Source organism: Clarias gariepinus, chromosome 6, assembly GCF_024256425.1.
Source record: "Clarias gariepinus isolate MV-2021 ecotype Netherlands chromosome 6, CGAR_prim_01v2, whole genome shotgun sequence".
Classification (NCBI taxonomy): Eukaryota; Metazoa; Chordata; class Actinopteri; order Siluriformes; family Clariidae; genus Clarias; species Clarias gariepinus.
Window position 1 is genome coordinate 12,669,884 of NC_071105.1, and position 15,941 is coordinate 12,685,824.

The 15,941-nt window shown below is 39.7% G+C and overlaps 1 protein-coding gene across 8 annotated transcripts in view; it reads right to left on the minus strand.

Moving 5' to 3' along the window:
- Positions 1 to 15,941, minus strand: part of tp63 (tumor protein p63) — a 46,615-nt gene that overhangs the window by 3,874 nt on the left and 26,800 nt on the right. For 4 of the 8 annotated variants that reach the window (XM_053498637.1, XM_053498636.1, XM_053498641.1 and 1 more), the window contains 8 exons: positions 15,271 to 15,519; positions 7,469 to 7,655; positions 7,265 to 7,380; positions 6,973 to 7,082; positions 6,738 to 6,874; positions 5,676 to 5,755; positions 5,439 to 5,563; positions 58 to 203 (listed from right to left, as the gene is read on the minus strand). In XM_053498637.1, the coding sequence (XP_053354612.1) occupies positions 58 to 203; positions 5,439 to 5,563; positions 5,676 to 5,755; positions 6,738 to 6,874; positions 6,973 to 7,082; positions 7,265 to 7,380; positions 7,469 to 7,655; positions 15,271 to 15,519 (1,150 nt within the window). Of the gene's footprint in view, positions 1 to 57; positions 204 to 1,604; positions 2,610 to 5,438; positions 5,564 to 5,675; positions 5,756 to 6,737; positions 6,875 to 6,972; positions 7,083 to 7,264; positions 7,381 to 7,468; positions 7,656 to 15,270; positions 15,520 to 15,941 lie in introns of those variants that run through there. The other 4 variants (XM_053498639.1, XM_053498638.1, XM_053498642.1 and 1 more) reach the window with 2 other exon arrangements.

Below are 15,941 nucleotides of genomic sequence, written 5' to 3' on the forward strand. Positions count from 1 at the left end.
ATTGTCCCTTATTCTGATAAAAATGGTCAATTATGTCTGTTGCTGTGAAGTCCTTACTGTCTGTGAGTCCTCCGGCCATGCTGGATGGAGTGAGAGTGTTGCGTTGTTGTGGGTTGATTAGCTGGCTGACCGAGGGCAGTTTGTTCACCTTGCTGTGTGGAGGAGAAGTGGAGCCGAATGGTGACTGAGGAGGCAGTGGGCTCCTGAAGCAGAGAGGAAGAGGAGGAGGACATGGCCTGTCAATCATCATATTCAACACGGGTGCTGTTGGCCTCAGGACCACTGGCTATACATAATGTGCTATCTGTAACATGTTAAGGTGCACTATTATATGACGATATAACAATTCTTATATTCATACACATTAGTTGTTATATGTCTATAATTGTTGTTATTAATTGGATTAGCTTGAATTACAATCAAAATTATATTTATTTAATAAAGGCTGAGATGGAGACAGTTAATGTAAAATGAGCGTAAAACTTAAAAGTACTATACTATACTCTTTTGAGCTGTTCAGTAAGCACTCTGGGAACTAATACACTTCTGTTTTAACCAGTGATCACAGGATGATGGTGGTTTGGTTTGCACCAGTTGCAAGCAAAGCAAAGAGTGTGATGCCACATGCTGGATAACCACAGTACTACAGATACTAGAAATCCTTAATTTATGCCACAACAGTGTCATTAAAGCTTTCTGTAAATAAAATCTTGACACACTAATGAGATCATATCTCTGTGTGTGATGCAAATGTAAAAAGCTGATAAAGATGGCTGACAGGATGTTAAATTATAACTGTTTGAACATAAAAAATGTTTTGTCACAGTAAAGACTTTCACAGCATAATAAACATTATGAATGAAAGAAATATATACATGCCATATATAGCTATGCCTAATTTTTAATTTTTTTATTATTTTTTTTATTGAAATAGATACATTTTAAATGTACCCACATTATTTATATAGCCGGTGTGTGACTGGTATAACGGATTGCGTGAAGATGAACTGAGATCAATATCAAAAACAGACCATTTGTTTAAGTTTTATTTAAACAATTTTTTTTAAAGGTCCCATATTTGACTATTTCTGTAACAAGTTAACATAAGTGTGTTAACAAATGTGTGTGTTAAGGAAAAAAACTTTAAATCAGAATGCCCCTTTTGCATTTTTTTAATACCCCAATGTACAATTTTAGTGTTAAAGTAAATGAGCTACTGCTGAGCCCTGCCCCACCAGATCTGGCCAACAAATCAGGGAATGGAATATTCTTCTTATATGACATCATATTAGAGAAAATCTAAAATCAAAATCAATCGCAAAGAGTTTTTAGCCACAGTCAAATATAATGATTTTAAAATCACACATTCTTTAAACCCTCAGTCTAAATGATGAGCCCTTATAATATCATGTCAGAGGGACACATGACAATAATAAAGGAAAGAAAGAGAATCAGTTTAAAGAAGGAATGGCATAGAAAGTCAAAAGCAAAGGACATTTATTAAACAACAACAAACAAAAAGTGCAAGAGGCATTAATTATTACACCCTCAGTCCCCCACCCCACCCCGGCCGCCCATACCCACACACACACACATACAAACAAATTACTACTGAACTTTATAGCATTTCTTTCTCATTTTCTCTGAATCTGAGACACAAATCCATTACTCTTAAGAAAATGTCCATGGAATCTAGTGAGAACAACTGCCCTGCAGTGTAGTTTATAAAACATGACCAGCATTTTTAAAGTTATCAGTAAAGTCCATGCCCCAGAATCCCACAGACAATGAAAAGGAGCCCAGCTCTAATAATAAAAGAAAGACTGATGCAAAAACAAGCCTGAAAAACAATATCTAGAACATCATGAGTTCCATAGAAAAAAGAAAAACATTAACATGTGCTTGGTTCCTGGTTCAGACAGTCAGGATTATAAAAGATAAAGTAGAGAGAGAGAGAGAGAGAGAGAGATGATGCTGAGGTGATCGGCTGAGTGGCTGTTTTTATTTCTGTGCAATGTCACTTTTGTGCAATACCAGCAGATATGTCAAACTAGTGCTGAGGGAACAGCCAGCTCAGTTAATAAGGACCCTTTCAAAACAACAACTACAACAAAAACACTTCATATAATAAAAAAGGTCACAAGAATAAAAAACAAATACTGAAAAAACATAAAAATATAAGGCCTTTCATCTCAATTAAATGTCCACTCAAGTATGAGTGCGGCGTGATCACTATTATATAAACACACACAGTCTGATCAGTTGGACGAAAACACGGGAGAGAGAGAGAAAGCATGCAGTCCCAGCTAAACGTCTTTAAGCAACTGCTTGAACATGTGACATCATCTTCTGGGGGGGTAGAAACCAAAATCCAACATGACTTTATGGTCTCTAAAGGAGCCCCATAGAAACACATGGAGAGGAAGTGGGGGTACAAAGAAGAACAGGGATGTGATGAAAGATCTGAAGGTGGTGGAGGAGGAGGAGGAGGAGATGTAGAAGAGGAAGTGGAGGAGGAATGTGTCTCCTGCTTTTAGGAAGCACTGAAACGTCTCTTCTGCTCACCTAAAGGCTCCAGAAGCTCAGAGCGCAGACGGGCCCGAAGCAGACTGTACACACACACAGAGGGAGAGGAAAGGAGGGACAACAAAACAGAGAAATATATAACAGCGATAGAGAGATAAAGGGAAATGAAGGATGGTTTAAGAGATTTACAGCGTGAATAGTGATGGATCATAGATATTTAACGTTTAATTTTTTTATTTTATTTAATCCTTAAAAGCTCTGATCATATAAATATTTGTGCTCAGTGGAGAACAAAACAGAAAGTAAGCAGGGAGACGCTGCTATACAGGACCATCAAACAGCTGTCAGGAATTTGTTAATAACCCTGTGGATAAGCCCTTAATCAAAAATATCTCAAAATATTTAAAATAATGTTAGAATATTTTTCTAAATTATGTACGATTTGGTTTGAAAATATATACCTTTTAAACGTGCATACATAAGGGGTGCGTTCAATTCAAACTGGGACTTCGATTAATTTTTATTTTTTTAGCAGTACATTATTATGGTTAATATCTTAATTAATATTAAAAAGCTGGTCATGTGACTAGCGGAATACCAAGAACTGGGGGGAAACAAACAAACAAAAAAACTATTCTTGGTCACTGAATGATATATGGATCATATTATACTGTAGTTTGATTAGCCTTCATCACAGTTCCCTAACTATGCTATACAATCATATATAACATGCATGCGTAATTAAGCTTTCTAGGTGTCTCTCTCTTTCTTCCTGCTACGTATTTAGGAATTCCCAGAAGAGAAGCGGATTTGACTCAGAGATTGTCAGACTGGGAATGAAGTCATGATCAGAGCAATGATGACAGCTAGAGAACAAAAGAAGGAGCCTGCTGGAGATAATGGGGCAAGTCTGAGCCCATCGCTTCAGTTGAACTTATAAAATGTCTTTATGCTAGCTTTGTGTTTATAATTGTGTGCCTAAGCTGCATTCATGTCAACATTTCACTTATTTTATAGTTTTATTGTAACAAACACTTGTGAATACCAGGAAAGGAATGGTATTTATATTTAAATCTTATTAAATTACTTTCATTTGTATTGCACAAATGAATATAAAGAAAAGTGAGGAAATTTGTACAAATCAAAAACAATCTCCCTGAGAGGTCAAGAGGAAACCTATTATTATTTAGAATAGAGGTGGTACTGTACAACAGTGTTTTTGCCATTATATGCATTATATCTTTTTTTATAGCAAAAGTTCAATCTGATGTTCGATTGCTTTGATCTACATTATGACCCTCACTTGCCATTGGAATAACCAGCCTGGTGTTAACTTATTCTTGGAGATAATATAATATATAATGCATAATAATAATAATAATAATAATAATAATAATAAGTTCAAATATTTAAACGCTGATAATCTTCAAGAGAAGCAATAATGATGCCCACTGTGTGGCGCTACTGCACAGCCATGGGACAGTGCTTCCTAAACAGCAGAAAGAGCAGAAAGACAAATAAGTGGATCCACTGAGTCAGATAGCAGGAAGTTTTATTATTTTATTTGGGATGAAAAAAAACCAAAGGTTAGACGTACATATAGAACAGATGGAAGGCAAGATAAACAGTGAGGAAAGTGTGAAAGCATGTAGAAAGAGAACTGAGCCAATATAAATCTGTCCAAATCCATCAAAGCATTCAGGAGGAAGAAAAAAGAAGAAGAAGAAGAAAAAAAAAACCCTAGTTGAGTGCTAATACCAGCTAAGTGTGGATCTTGGTGCATTAGAGCTAGCAGTCTTTGGGTAGAGGCCAATGTAAGCTTGACCAGAACGCTGTCTGACACTTTGTGCTCTGTTGTTTTCTTGAGAGAGGACAGTAAGGGAAATAATAAGCTCCCTTCACCTACTCATTGTCTTTACACATGAGAGAGCTTGGAAAAAGTCATAAAATGGCCTTTAATTTTTTTTCCTTTCAGCTGTCCCTAAATGGCCCCAAATAATGGCCCTTCCTAACACTGATTCTCTCTTAATATAGGGCCGGGATGAAATGACAGGCAAAAAAAAAAAAAAAAAAAAAAAAAAGGGCTGCACGAGGAGTGTACAGACGCTACATCATCTGTCAGTTTCTTAATGAGAGAAGCGAACAAAAGCAGTAATTATCACAGGGCGTCGAAGTGCATTATTCAGAACTATAATTTTCAGCCGTCTCCCTCACTTTTGTTTATTTCTGACTGTATCTCCAGCACATCTCTGCTGTTGGGAAACACGGACTAGCCAGTTCCTTAAACATGGACGATAATAATGAAGTACCTGCTTGTCCTGTAATTAATTCTCTTATTCAATAACGTCGTTGAACTTTAGCAAATCTTTCTGACTGCAAAGCACGACCAATGCAGCACCATGTGAACAAGGTACACCCCCTTCGTTAGCCTGATTCAGACCTTGTGCGGTGAGAAGCTCAAAAACCTTGAATCAAACCATCGTAAAGCCAACTCATGCAATGGCATCACAGTGCAAACCTCATGCAATCATCACACCGTCGCTTTTCCACTCTATGCAAACGCTTCCAAGTTCGAAACACCAAAAAAAACAAACCCAAAATGCATAACTGCATGCCTGTTTAAATAACAACCAAGTCAGCCGAGGAAAAAGATTAAATCCGTGCAGAGGTTAAAAAAAAATGTGCTGGCTCGGATTGAACCAGCTAAAACACACCAAACAAGCATCAGGGTGAACCTTGCTGGTACGCCGGTGTGTGTGGCCTGCATGTGGATACTAGATGCAGTCTCTACACTCTCAATCAGAGGGTCTCGCACCAACACCAATGTACTTCTCTTTTTCAAATTTTTGAGAGCAGGACTGACCCATCCGTATTGGAGCATGGGCTAATCTCCCTGTGTGTAAGGTACTCACTGTTTCTGCAGAAGGCTCTGCTGCTGCTGCCTGTACGACTCTATGGTGTGCTGAGGGAGATACTGCATGAGCTCCAGAGACTCTTTTATTTTCACCAAAATCTCATAGATTTCACGGCCTTTAATCTGTCGGACAGAGATGAAGAGGGCGGTTGGCGTTGATGCGTTTTTGTTCTTCACTTTTCCAACTTTTGCATTGAAAACTGCTGAAGTCAGCAAAAAAAATGTTGATACTCACAGGCAAACAAAAAACTTCCTCATCGGTGGATCTTCTCTTCTTAATGGAGGATATCTGAATACTGTGAGTTGGGCGGAAAGCTGCAGGAGACAGAGACAAAACGAGAGAGAGAAAGAGGGCAGAGATATGGTTATGCAGCAGGGCTAAAGCCGAGGTCTGACATGTAGGACAGAGACAATGTGCAGTGTATAATAAGCACAAAAGAAAAAGAAAAATCATGCATGGCTAACATCTGACCCCTAAATAAGGGTCATTTTCTGCACATATCTTTGCATATGATCAAAATGATGTTTTTCCCCCACTACATACATTAAATGCTTTACAATTTCATTCCAGCAAGATGTATATATTTGACATAACGTTATGTCAAAGCCATGTCAAAGGTTTTACTTCTTTTAATGATTGCTTTTGTGGTCACTGGGGATGTTACACTGGCAGAAACAAGCACCATGCAGTGTGTGTGTGTGTCTGTGTGTGTGTGTGTGTGTGTGCATGCGTGAGTGTATGTTTGTGTGTCAGGGTCAAAGATGATACATAATTTTTTTTTCTGAATGGTGTTCCTTTGACAGGAGATTATTATTATTATTATTATTATTATTATTATAGAGATTATAATATCTGATATAATTCCACTCACTATTTTGTTGTCTTTTATACATTGCAATGCAAAACTATCATTCTGATTATTCAAATAAACAGTTCTAATAGAATTGTTAATCCAAATAAATTGGCCACACCACTAAAGAGCAATATATATTAGATTTAATGTACAAATAAACATCTGTTGCACATTTTTAGGAAAAATATTGTTTTTTTGTTTGCATCTCTGACCCATGACCTGGCATATGTTTTAATCTGTTTGTATGCACCAAATAAAATAAAAGACCCAGAAAGACCAGTACAGACAAAATGCAGCACTCATCATTTAGTTTTCAGTGTAAAAAGACATTCCGCATAGCCACATGTAGGTCCATGCAAAGCACCGTACAGACAGAGTGTGTGCATGTCTGTGGAAGTGTTCATGCATGCAAAGCCCCATCACCAGCCCCCAGCACTACTTACGGCGTTTCGTACCCTCAGAACTTTTTGTGCCGTCACTGACGTGCTGCTTGCGGATGCTGTCCTCGTCTGCTTTGCGGTCGCGTCCTGGACACGCGCAGATACGAGCCTCGAAACACCTGCGACCCAAAACCTGACCACTGTGGGAGAAGACACATGGAGACTTTCAGTGCCTTAATCTGGACGCTGGATGCTCCCACACCTCAGTGTGACTGTATGTGACTGTACGGGGACTTACTCTCTGGTTTCCAGTGTGACGATGATGAGGATGGGACGTCTGTTCATTCCACCCACGCAGCTGGAGTTGCACATGAAATTGTACAGGATGGTTGTGAACTCAGTCCCCACCTGTTGGGAAGAAGTAAAACCACTTGGATGTGAATTTTGAATGCGCTGTGTTTAATCTGAATCACCATAAGTGTTGATAATGTGATGAAACTTGAATCTGCACTTGAATCTCAAGGACACCTGGGAAGTAAGAAAATGGCCTATTCTTAAACTATGTGGGAAAAGGAACAAGGTGTGTTCACCTGCGGAGGTTCGTATGGCACCAGAACACTCTGGCGCCCAGTAATGGAGTCTTCCACATACTGGGCGTGGCTGTTACCCTCCACTCTGATCAGGTGACTGGGTGGTGCAATTTGGCCTGAAGAACAAGTTGAGGAATAATCAGACTTTTTTGTGTTACATTCGAAATCATGAGCACGTTTCAAACACACATCAGTTTTGCATACCGTCGTTGAATTCTCGGCTGAGCTCGTGGTTGGGGCATCGCTTGACCACCTCGGTCACATGCTCGGCTTTTTTGTAGACAGGCATTGCCCGGATAACTGCTCCTTGGGGTGGGCTGGTCAGAACTTTGATCTGAATGGGACACGTTTTAGCGATCTGGCAGTACAGCTTCTTGAGGTCTGTGGAGTACTGGAAAGGACAGAGCAACACAAAGCAGAACTTTCAAAAGTCTGTCTTTTCAATCTCCTCTACCAAAAACCAAGGCTATAAAACTTTCAAAAGCGGAGAGGATGTGGCCACGGGCTCAGTAAAGTGAAACACCTGTAGCATGACGGCCGTTTATCTAAACGACAGCCATAAACCATCAAATGAGGAGCAGCATCTGGCTACTCCTGCCTCTGGGCGAGGGGCTTAAATCTAAAGCCGGAATTCTGGCCGCACACACACAAAAAAAACTACAAACATTAAACTGCATCTATGTACACCATGTAGCAGACATCACAAAATGGTCCCATAACTTAAATAAAGACGGGTCATTGGTTCAGCATTTCTTAATAGATGACAACAGACTGATGCTACTTTACAAAATGGCACATCACCAACCACAAATATGATTCCTCCATCACACAATAGTACTGACTCATAGACTACCATTACCTCCAAGAGACTTGGGCTTACTCATACCACACACTGCATCACCTCAAAACCCTCCCACACACACATTCACACAGGTTGCAAAACATCCTGATCAATCATGTAGCAGTGAGTCAAAAAAAAAAAAAAAAAAAAGATTGGGGCATATTGGAAATGCAGTAAGTGAGGTCAAGGTTTTATACAGAAATTTAACAGAAAAGAAACCGGAGATTAGAAAAGTGGATGCAATTACTGAAATGATCATATATATATATATATATATATATATATATATATATATATATATATATATATAAGTGCAGCCCAGGGGTCGGGATGGATTTGAAACGGATATGTCTCATGTGAAGAAATCAAATGATTTTAAAGAAAAAAAAAATCGATTGCACAAGGATGACAACACATGTAAGTCTGATCTAAGTCCTACTTCGCTCCCTTCTAGGGAAAATCTACTAAATCCCTAAAAGTGCACCTAACACCAAATCAAACTAAAAAAAAAAAGTGCAAAATGAAAGTCAGTAGGAGTGTATCATAGACTTGACAGTGCACACAATAAATTCTCATTACAGCCATCTTCAGCTCATTAACTGTGAAAAGAAACAAAGCATTATTGGCAAGCGTGTCTGTGTCGTTCTCTACAACTCTTCTAACCCTGTAATGCTCAAGCTCATGAAAAAAAAAAAAAAGAAAAGAAATGAAAGCGTTTCTCTTAAATTCATTTCTAAAGCTGTGGAAGGAAGGAGGGATAAAAAAGAGAACATTGCCCCTGGGCTGATTGGAGGAACAATGAGACATTAAATTCCTTTTCTATTAACTTTTGATTTGAGGTGTTCTAGTGAGAGGAGCCCATCCCAACACCTGCCTATTATCTCTTTGAGTATTACACAAGCTTGGCAAGGACATGAACACACACACACACACACACACACACACTTGTAAAAATCCCTGCCATTTCCCTTGGGCTTGTAATTAACGTCCTTGAAAGACTGAAAGGAAAGAAAAAAGAAATGGAAAAACAAAGTTGCGAAAGGTGTGTCAGTCCACACCAGGGTGAAAGACTAGATTAACAAGATCACTCTACCCGTAAGACATAACAAACTTTTATATCTAAATGACCAAACAGGGACGAGGCATCGTCGTGGGGTTTATGCATAGACATCACCCACATTAGATGCACTGGATTCCCTCCGTCAGATTTGTAACTAAATACTACAGCAATCCAGAGTCAAGATCGAACCAGACCTGCTCTGCCCTACAAATTAGGCTTTCACCAGTGAAAACATGGAGGTGTTTAAGGTTTCAGTGAGGTCTGCTATTAAAAAAGACAGATGGATAGCCGTACTTTACCAGCTATTCGCAATAAAAAAGTGAAAAAGTGAAAAAACATAACTGTATTTATACCTTGGATTTATAATTTTTTTTAAAAAAGATATGTAACAATATGACTATCAGAAGAACAATGAGATAAAAGACACTATCAAGATAAAAAATATATGTATTTCTCATTTTTTTTTTATCTTGAATTTGTCATTTCGCCATCGCAAAAAAAGCTCTGAAATGTAAAGAAATAGGGTGACTTTCTCCCCACATAGAACCACCCATTTCTATGCACTTATAACCCCCCGACACACACACACTTACACACACACTCACACACGTGTGCACCAATCCCAGCCCTGAAGCAACACATTTCAAACATTAAGATATGTGTGGTGGCTGCTGTGTTTGCTCACGGCCAGAGAGAGGAGAAAACACACACACACACACACACACACACACATGCACACAAACAGGGTGGAGCTGTACAGTGATCTGATTGATTCTGAGTCGGTGGCTTTTTCACAGGGAGGGGCATTTTGGTGCTAACATGCAATTATCTCCCATTCATTGGCCACAATGTGACTTACACAGCTTGGGAATGTAGCGCATACAAAAGATGTAAGAATAACTCTTTGAACGGGGGGGCCGGGATTTGTTCAAATGACATGGCCTACAATAGGCAGAGCTCAATAGCGGACTCGGCTGAACTGCTGGTCTGACACAACGAGAGGACAGCACGTGAGGCTCGGTGTGTGGCATTTCATTCAAAGCCGTCAGCAAACACCTGGTGTTCCTGATCCGACAGTTTACTGACGTTACCCGGAGTCAGGTCCTGCTCTCTTTTATTTATTAGGACATCAATGGAAATTGCAACTCAAAGGATAAAAAAAAAAAAAAAAAACTATCTAGCTAGCCTTAACAATTATCCTTTTTACATGAAGCTTTACTTGGACGCATTAAGCGCAGAGACTCTGTAGAGATCTGCACGTACATATGCAGAATCAGTCCTGAACACACGCTCAAACCCCCGGCGTGTCGGGGCAGGTCTGCAGCTGCGGTGGTGGTGTTGAAGTGAAGAAGAGCTGCGGGTTCAGGCAGGATGGGGCGGCGAGGCCCAAAGCCCTGGCGCCTTCAGTCTTGTCCCCCCTCATAGCAAACATGTACCATCACGCCCCAGGCCGCTCGCAAAACCGGCTTCATTGGACAAAAATGCAGAGCTGTCCCCCTTTCCCACATACACACACACACACAGAAGGAAAGAAGAAAGAGGAAAGAACGAAAGAAAGAAAGAAAGAAAGAAAGAAAGAAAGGGGAAAACACCTGCTTGCAGTAATGGTAAAAATATATGTAACATGCTTGTAAATATGCGGAAACCAGTCATTTTTGATTGTGACAGTGTTTCACGCTGGATGAGACATACATTATAATTGAAAAAAGAAAAAAAAAAACGATGATGAATGATGAAGCATGTACTATAACATGACACACTCGCTATAGTGTGGGACGCCCAAGTGTAAGAAAACATTACATGGGCCAATCGGTCACAGTCGGAATAGTAGCACCTAGGTACACTTGGGTGTGAGCGTTAGTGTTTACACTTTCAGTAATAGCAAACTGAATCTTTCACTTTTCATTAAAAAATGGTGCCACACCAGACGTACTTAAAACTGCAAAAAATGTTATCACTTGATATTGAACTGTAAAGGCGATGGTGTTTTCCTTACGTTTATACCTTTTGTACAGACGCAAACAGAAGCTGGTGTGCCTTCTGTCACTACTTAATGGCCGTTTATTAAACGATACGCTTTGGAAATGTGATCTTTCCCTGAGAGATGTGTGACAGCTTCGTGTAATTATGCTGGATTTCTCCAGTTTTCCGTGAATGGTCGCCGTAAGCACTGCCAAATTCTTTTCACTGGCTTTTTTTTTGCATGTCTTTCCTGTAGCTTCTGCATCTGCATGCTCATTTATATCTATATATATATGTCCCCAAAAACACGAAGGCAGGGTTTTAGGGTCAGCTTTTTAAATCTAACACGCTGGAACACCATCGAAAATGGATGCAAGACAACAGCTAGAGGAGACTGAGACTTAGATCATTACTACGTGGTCTGAAACAAACATGGCTCCCGACAGCCATGTCGACAGCTTTTCATGAACTTGATCCAGTCATTGTTGCTCTCTTCTTTTTAAATGTGCAGACAACAACAAAAACAAATATCTCTCACTGTGTACAGAATTCCCTTCTGGTACAAAATGCACATGGAAAAATTTCCTTTATAAAAAAAAAACCTTTTCAACTAGAGCTCATCTGACGTGAAAAAAAAAAAAAAAAAACAAGCACTCCCTCCTCTTCTTTCTTCTTTTTTTTCAGTAGGTTTTAGGGCTTCATGCTGTGGAGACGGACGAGTCCTGACAGGCTTCTTGACACAAACAAGCCTTGGCTCCATCTCACGAGGCATGGGACGGGCCTGCAGATGTTCCCGGACAAGCTGCATCTTGTCACCTTTCGCTGGAACACTTGCTTCTTTGAGAGCTTTTCCACTCCTCCACCCCTCCCACCCTCCCTCCCTCCCTCCCTCCATCCATCCTCGCCCCTCCTTCTGTTTTTTCCTCCGGCGCAGTACGGCATGAAGTCAGAGAATTTAATTCAAGAAGCAGGGTGCAGTGATTGGCCCTTGAGCACGATAGGGTTCAAAAAGGAGGCACGGAGTATTTACACAAGTATTGTAAATCCATTCCCCTAATCCCCTCTCGTTTGGTTGCGACTACCCAGGATGCCTGAACAGGGGTCCGATGGGCTCACGGCATGCTGGCGTATTTTTGGCGGATGCGCTAAAATACAAACAAAGCTGATGGTTCTTCACACAAACGCGCTGCTGATAAGTTGACAATGGATTTCTAATGAAAGGCTCTATGCCCAAATCAAACAAATGATACATCAACACCTTAAAACAATTGTTTCTCTCTAGGCTCGCTCAGAAAGTGAGACTAATCAGTGGAGTCATCTTACAAAAGATGGTGCACAAAAACAGGATTGCAAAAGCATTCCTGTAAGTGAGGTAGGTTGGATTCAATACCAGGAAATGCACGAGTGTGTTTTTGTGTGTCACCGAAGCCTTGCTAAGGAAGACGTATCTGGAATAAAGGTGTGTCTGCAAGAAGCAGGATTTATCTAGAAATCTGAGCTTTCTTATTTCGTAAGGTTCAAGCCCCAATGTTTTGTGTCAGGAAAATATACAGTATTAGATAGTGAGTGTAAAAATGTTATTTTGTAAAAAATAACTGAACTTGCATGACTGATATAACCATCTTTCATATATTCTTAAAAAGCCAATGTGTCGAATTTTGTGGAGGCTTACGTTTTGTCCCAACACTTTGATTATGTAGTCAACACTTCGCTGACAGCGTGCAACAATCGTCACTGCTCATGCGTCAGTGCATTATTACTGCACACTAAACAGGTTACCGGGGTGCTGTGAGAAAGGATGAGCCTCCAACAAGACAATGGAGCCTGTTTTTTTTCTCACACCCAGATGCTTTCCACTGAACACTGATGTCAGGTAGCTGCTGTTTTTTGGTGGAGTATGCCACATGAGCGAGGATGACATGGGCTGTTGTGGGAATCAGGTATATGTCACTATCCCACAGAGCTCTGCAGCCAATGAGCATGAAGGGACTGTCTGAGAAAAGTTCCTTCCCTCCACTTGTTTACTTAGAGCCATAAGGCATTAGCTTTTATCATCAGTGTAACGGAAACACAGGTTTTTCCAGCCTATCCTGTGCCAAATGGCACATCGTTCATGATGCTTGAAATCAATTCCCATAGAATCAAGAACTTGTTTTCCAAATTAACCCCTACGATTAAACGGCTGGAAATTCTAGACCTGAAGTAGGTTAGAGTCGCTGGCCAAAACAACCCATTCTTTTTCACGCTAGCCTCATTCTTTAGATAACCTCACAGCAAATGTAAAAGCTTAGCTCCAAATTTGCATCGACTTTATATCGCCACCTACTGGTGACGTCGGATTTAAAGTTTACTGTCCGCCTGTCCGCTGGGGTGCGCTGTCCCTAAAGATGACCGCCTTGTGGTCCCACTTGGTTGGCGGTACTTTGCATATAGTGACACCCAATGTTTTTACTGTGTACACGGGACAGCCCCTGTAAACCGCTAGAACTTGACTAGCTGGTTTTGTTGGTTGTCAGTTTAAAGTCACACAAATCTCAGGCAAACAAACATGACACTGACACCTAAATAGCTACTGTAATTTTCACTGATTCATATTACCGCTGCCATGCTGCCGCTTGCTATCTAACCAACCAGCAGGTGGCAGCCATAATCATCGTTAAATTAAATATGGAATTAATTCATTAAATACATCCATGCGTCATCCACGAAACAATTTTCTTAAGCATTAATAAATATTAAAGAATAATATGGAACATGCAGACAGGATCAAATGTAATGTAGGGGCAGAAATTTCATAGTTATATATTGCAAAATTAGTATATAACTTAGTTATGTGATATTGTATTCTTTCCATTCAACCATAAACTACTCTTTCTATAATATAGCTAGATATGAGGGGGATTTAAACTGAAACCTTAAAAGCATGACGTAAATTAGAATTGAAAGGGAATTTGGATGGTGGTTAAGCTCTGAATCACAAAAAGCAAAAAAAGTTTCCAATTTACCATTTTGTGATGTTGATTTAAAATAACAATTCAAAACAACAACAACAACAAAAAGGTTTATGCACACCTGTATTAAAAAGACTCACTAAGTCAATCTCTGAATTATGCCACACATAATAATCATAGGTTTTCTAGTAGGTGGCGATATAAAATCGATGAAAATTTAGAGAAACATTTACAATTATGTATTGTTTTTTTTTTCCATATATTTTCACGTATTTCTATCATATATTCTATGTCAGAGGTTATGTTATACATTATGTTGGTTGCATACACCTTAATAATTCTTGTAGTGTAGTCATAGAATCCTTACACCGTCCTTAAATAAATATAATACTAAAATACTATAAAAAATAATACTAAAATAAATATGTATCTGGCTATAGGCAAAAATTTTAAGTAATTCCCATAAATTTGTGGATAAAACAAAACGCTTTTTGTCATAAAAAAAAGCGCTATACTAAAAAAATCAATAAATAAAATAGAATTGAATTAAATTCGTGCTGCAAAGCCCTGTGGGAAACAACCAGATTTTTAGTCAGCATTAATATTTAATGTGGGAGAACACACCTCTCAGTAAGAACTGACTAGTTCAACCTCAAGGGCTTTTTCTTTCTGACAGGTGCAGTTTGGTAATTAAGACTTTCCTACAGATCACAGAAAAGCCTTGAGCTGAGATCAGTCAAAGACTTCACACTTCTCCAGCTTCCTTCTAGGGGCACATGAGCAGCTTAACCTTGGGACATTTATCTGCAGTAACTAATGCAACGTTTTCTGAACGTTATATGAACAGACATAATGGTGGTTGTGTAACTGCTAGAAATGTACATTTCCTCATACAGAATCCAGACTCTGAGGGCTCTGAAGCACAATGAGTCCCTGGGAGTGGTAATGTCTCGAGGGCACCATGTTGTAATTTCTTTAGCACGGATCTTTGTTGTCTTCTTATTGTAGCTGTTTATCTGACTTTGCCATGGAAAAATACTGATCGGTTTACAGGGCCTATCTCTGATTGAATCAATGCTATAGTATGTATATTCCCCCTGTATACGAAAGCCTGTAGTATCTCTACCACAAGTTTAATATTTCATTCATGAGAAAGAAAAAAAAAATCTTGATTTGGGTTCATGCATCTTACCGTCCAGGTGGCTGACTTGGCTGTGCTGGACTGCTGGAAGGACACATCAAAGGTGTGAGGGCCAGCATAGTCTGTGTTGGAGGGGATGGCAGGCGATGGAGACAGCGCCTCAAAGGTTGAACTAGGCTGGGCGTAGGGTGACGGGGCTGTCACGTTGTTCTGAGCATGATCGTTGTTGTAGGGGCTGGTGGAAGTCGAGCCGCCATTTTGATCCATGCCATTGAAGGGCCCCAGTGTGGTATACTGCGACTAGAAGCAACGGAGAAGGAATGTTTAAACATGGCAAAAATGATAGTAAGTAATAAAAAAAACTCTCAGATAAAAAAAGCACAGCTTTGTTTCTATTGTGTACTTTTCCGATTTAAAAAAACAAACCAAAGAAGTACAGAGAGTGCAAGATGTGCAAAGATCATTTTAGAATATGCATGCAGCACGGGGAACATCGCGGGTCTGACAGTTTCACAGAGTATTCCACCAAACTGCTTCATACGGTCTCACTGCTTAAATCTGAACGTCCATTTGCATAGAAAAAAGTGAGTGACTTCTCAATACACGTTTAAATTATTCCTGCAAGACTTACACTCTAACAGCAGGCACACAACCACTCTAAATACTCTGTACGAGGCCAAAGACAAAAACAACAACTGCAGAAGCCATCTGATTACTCAACA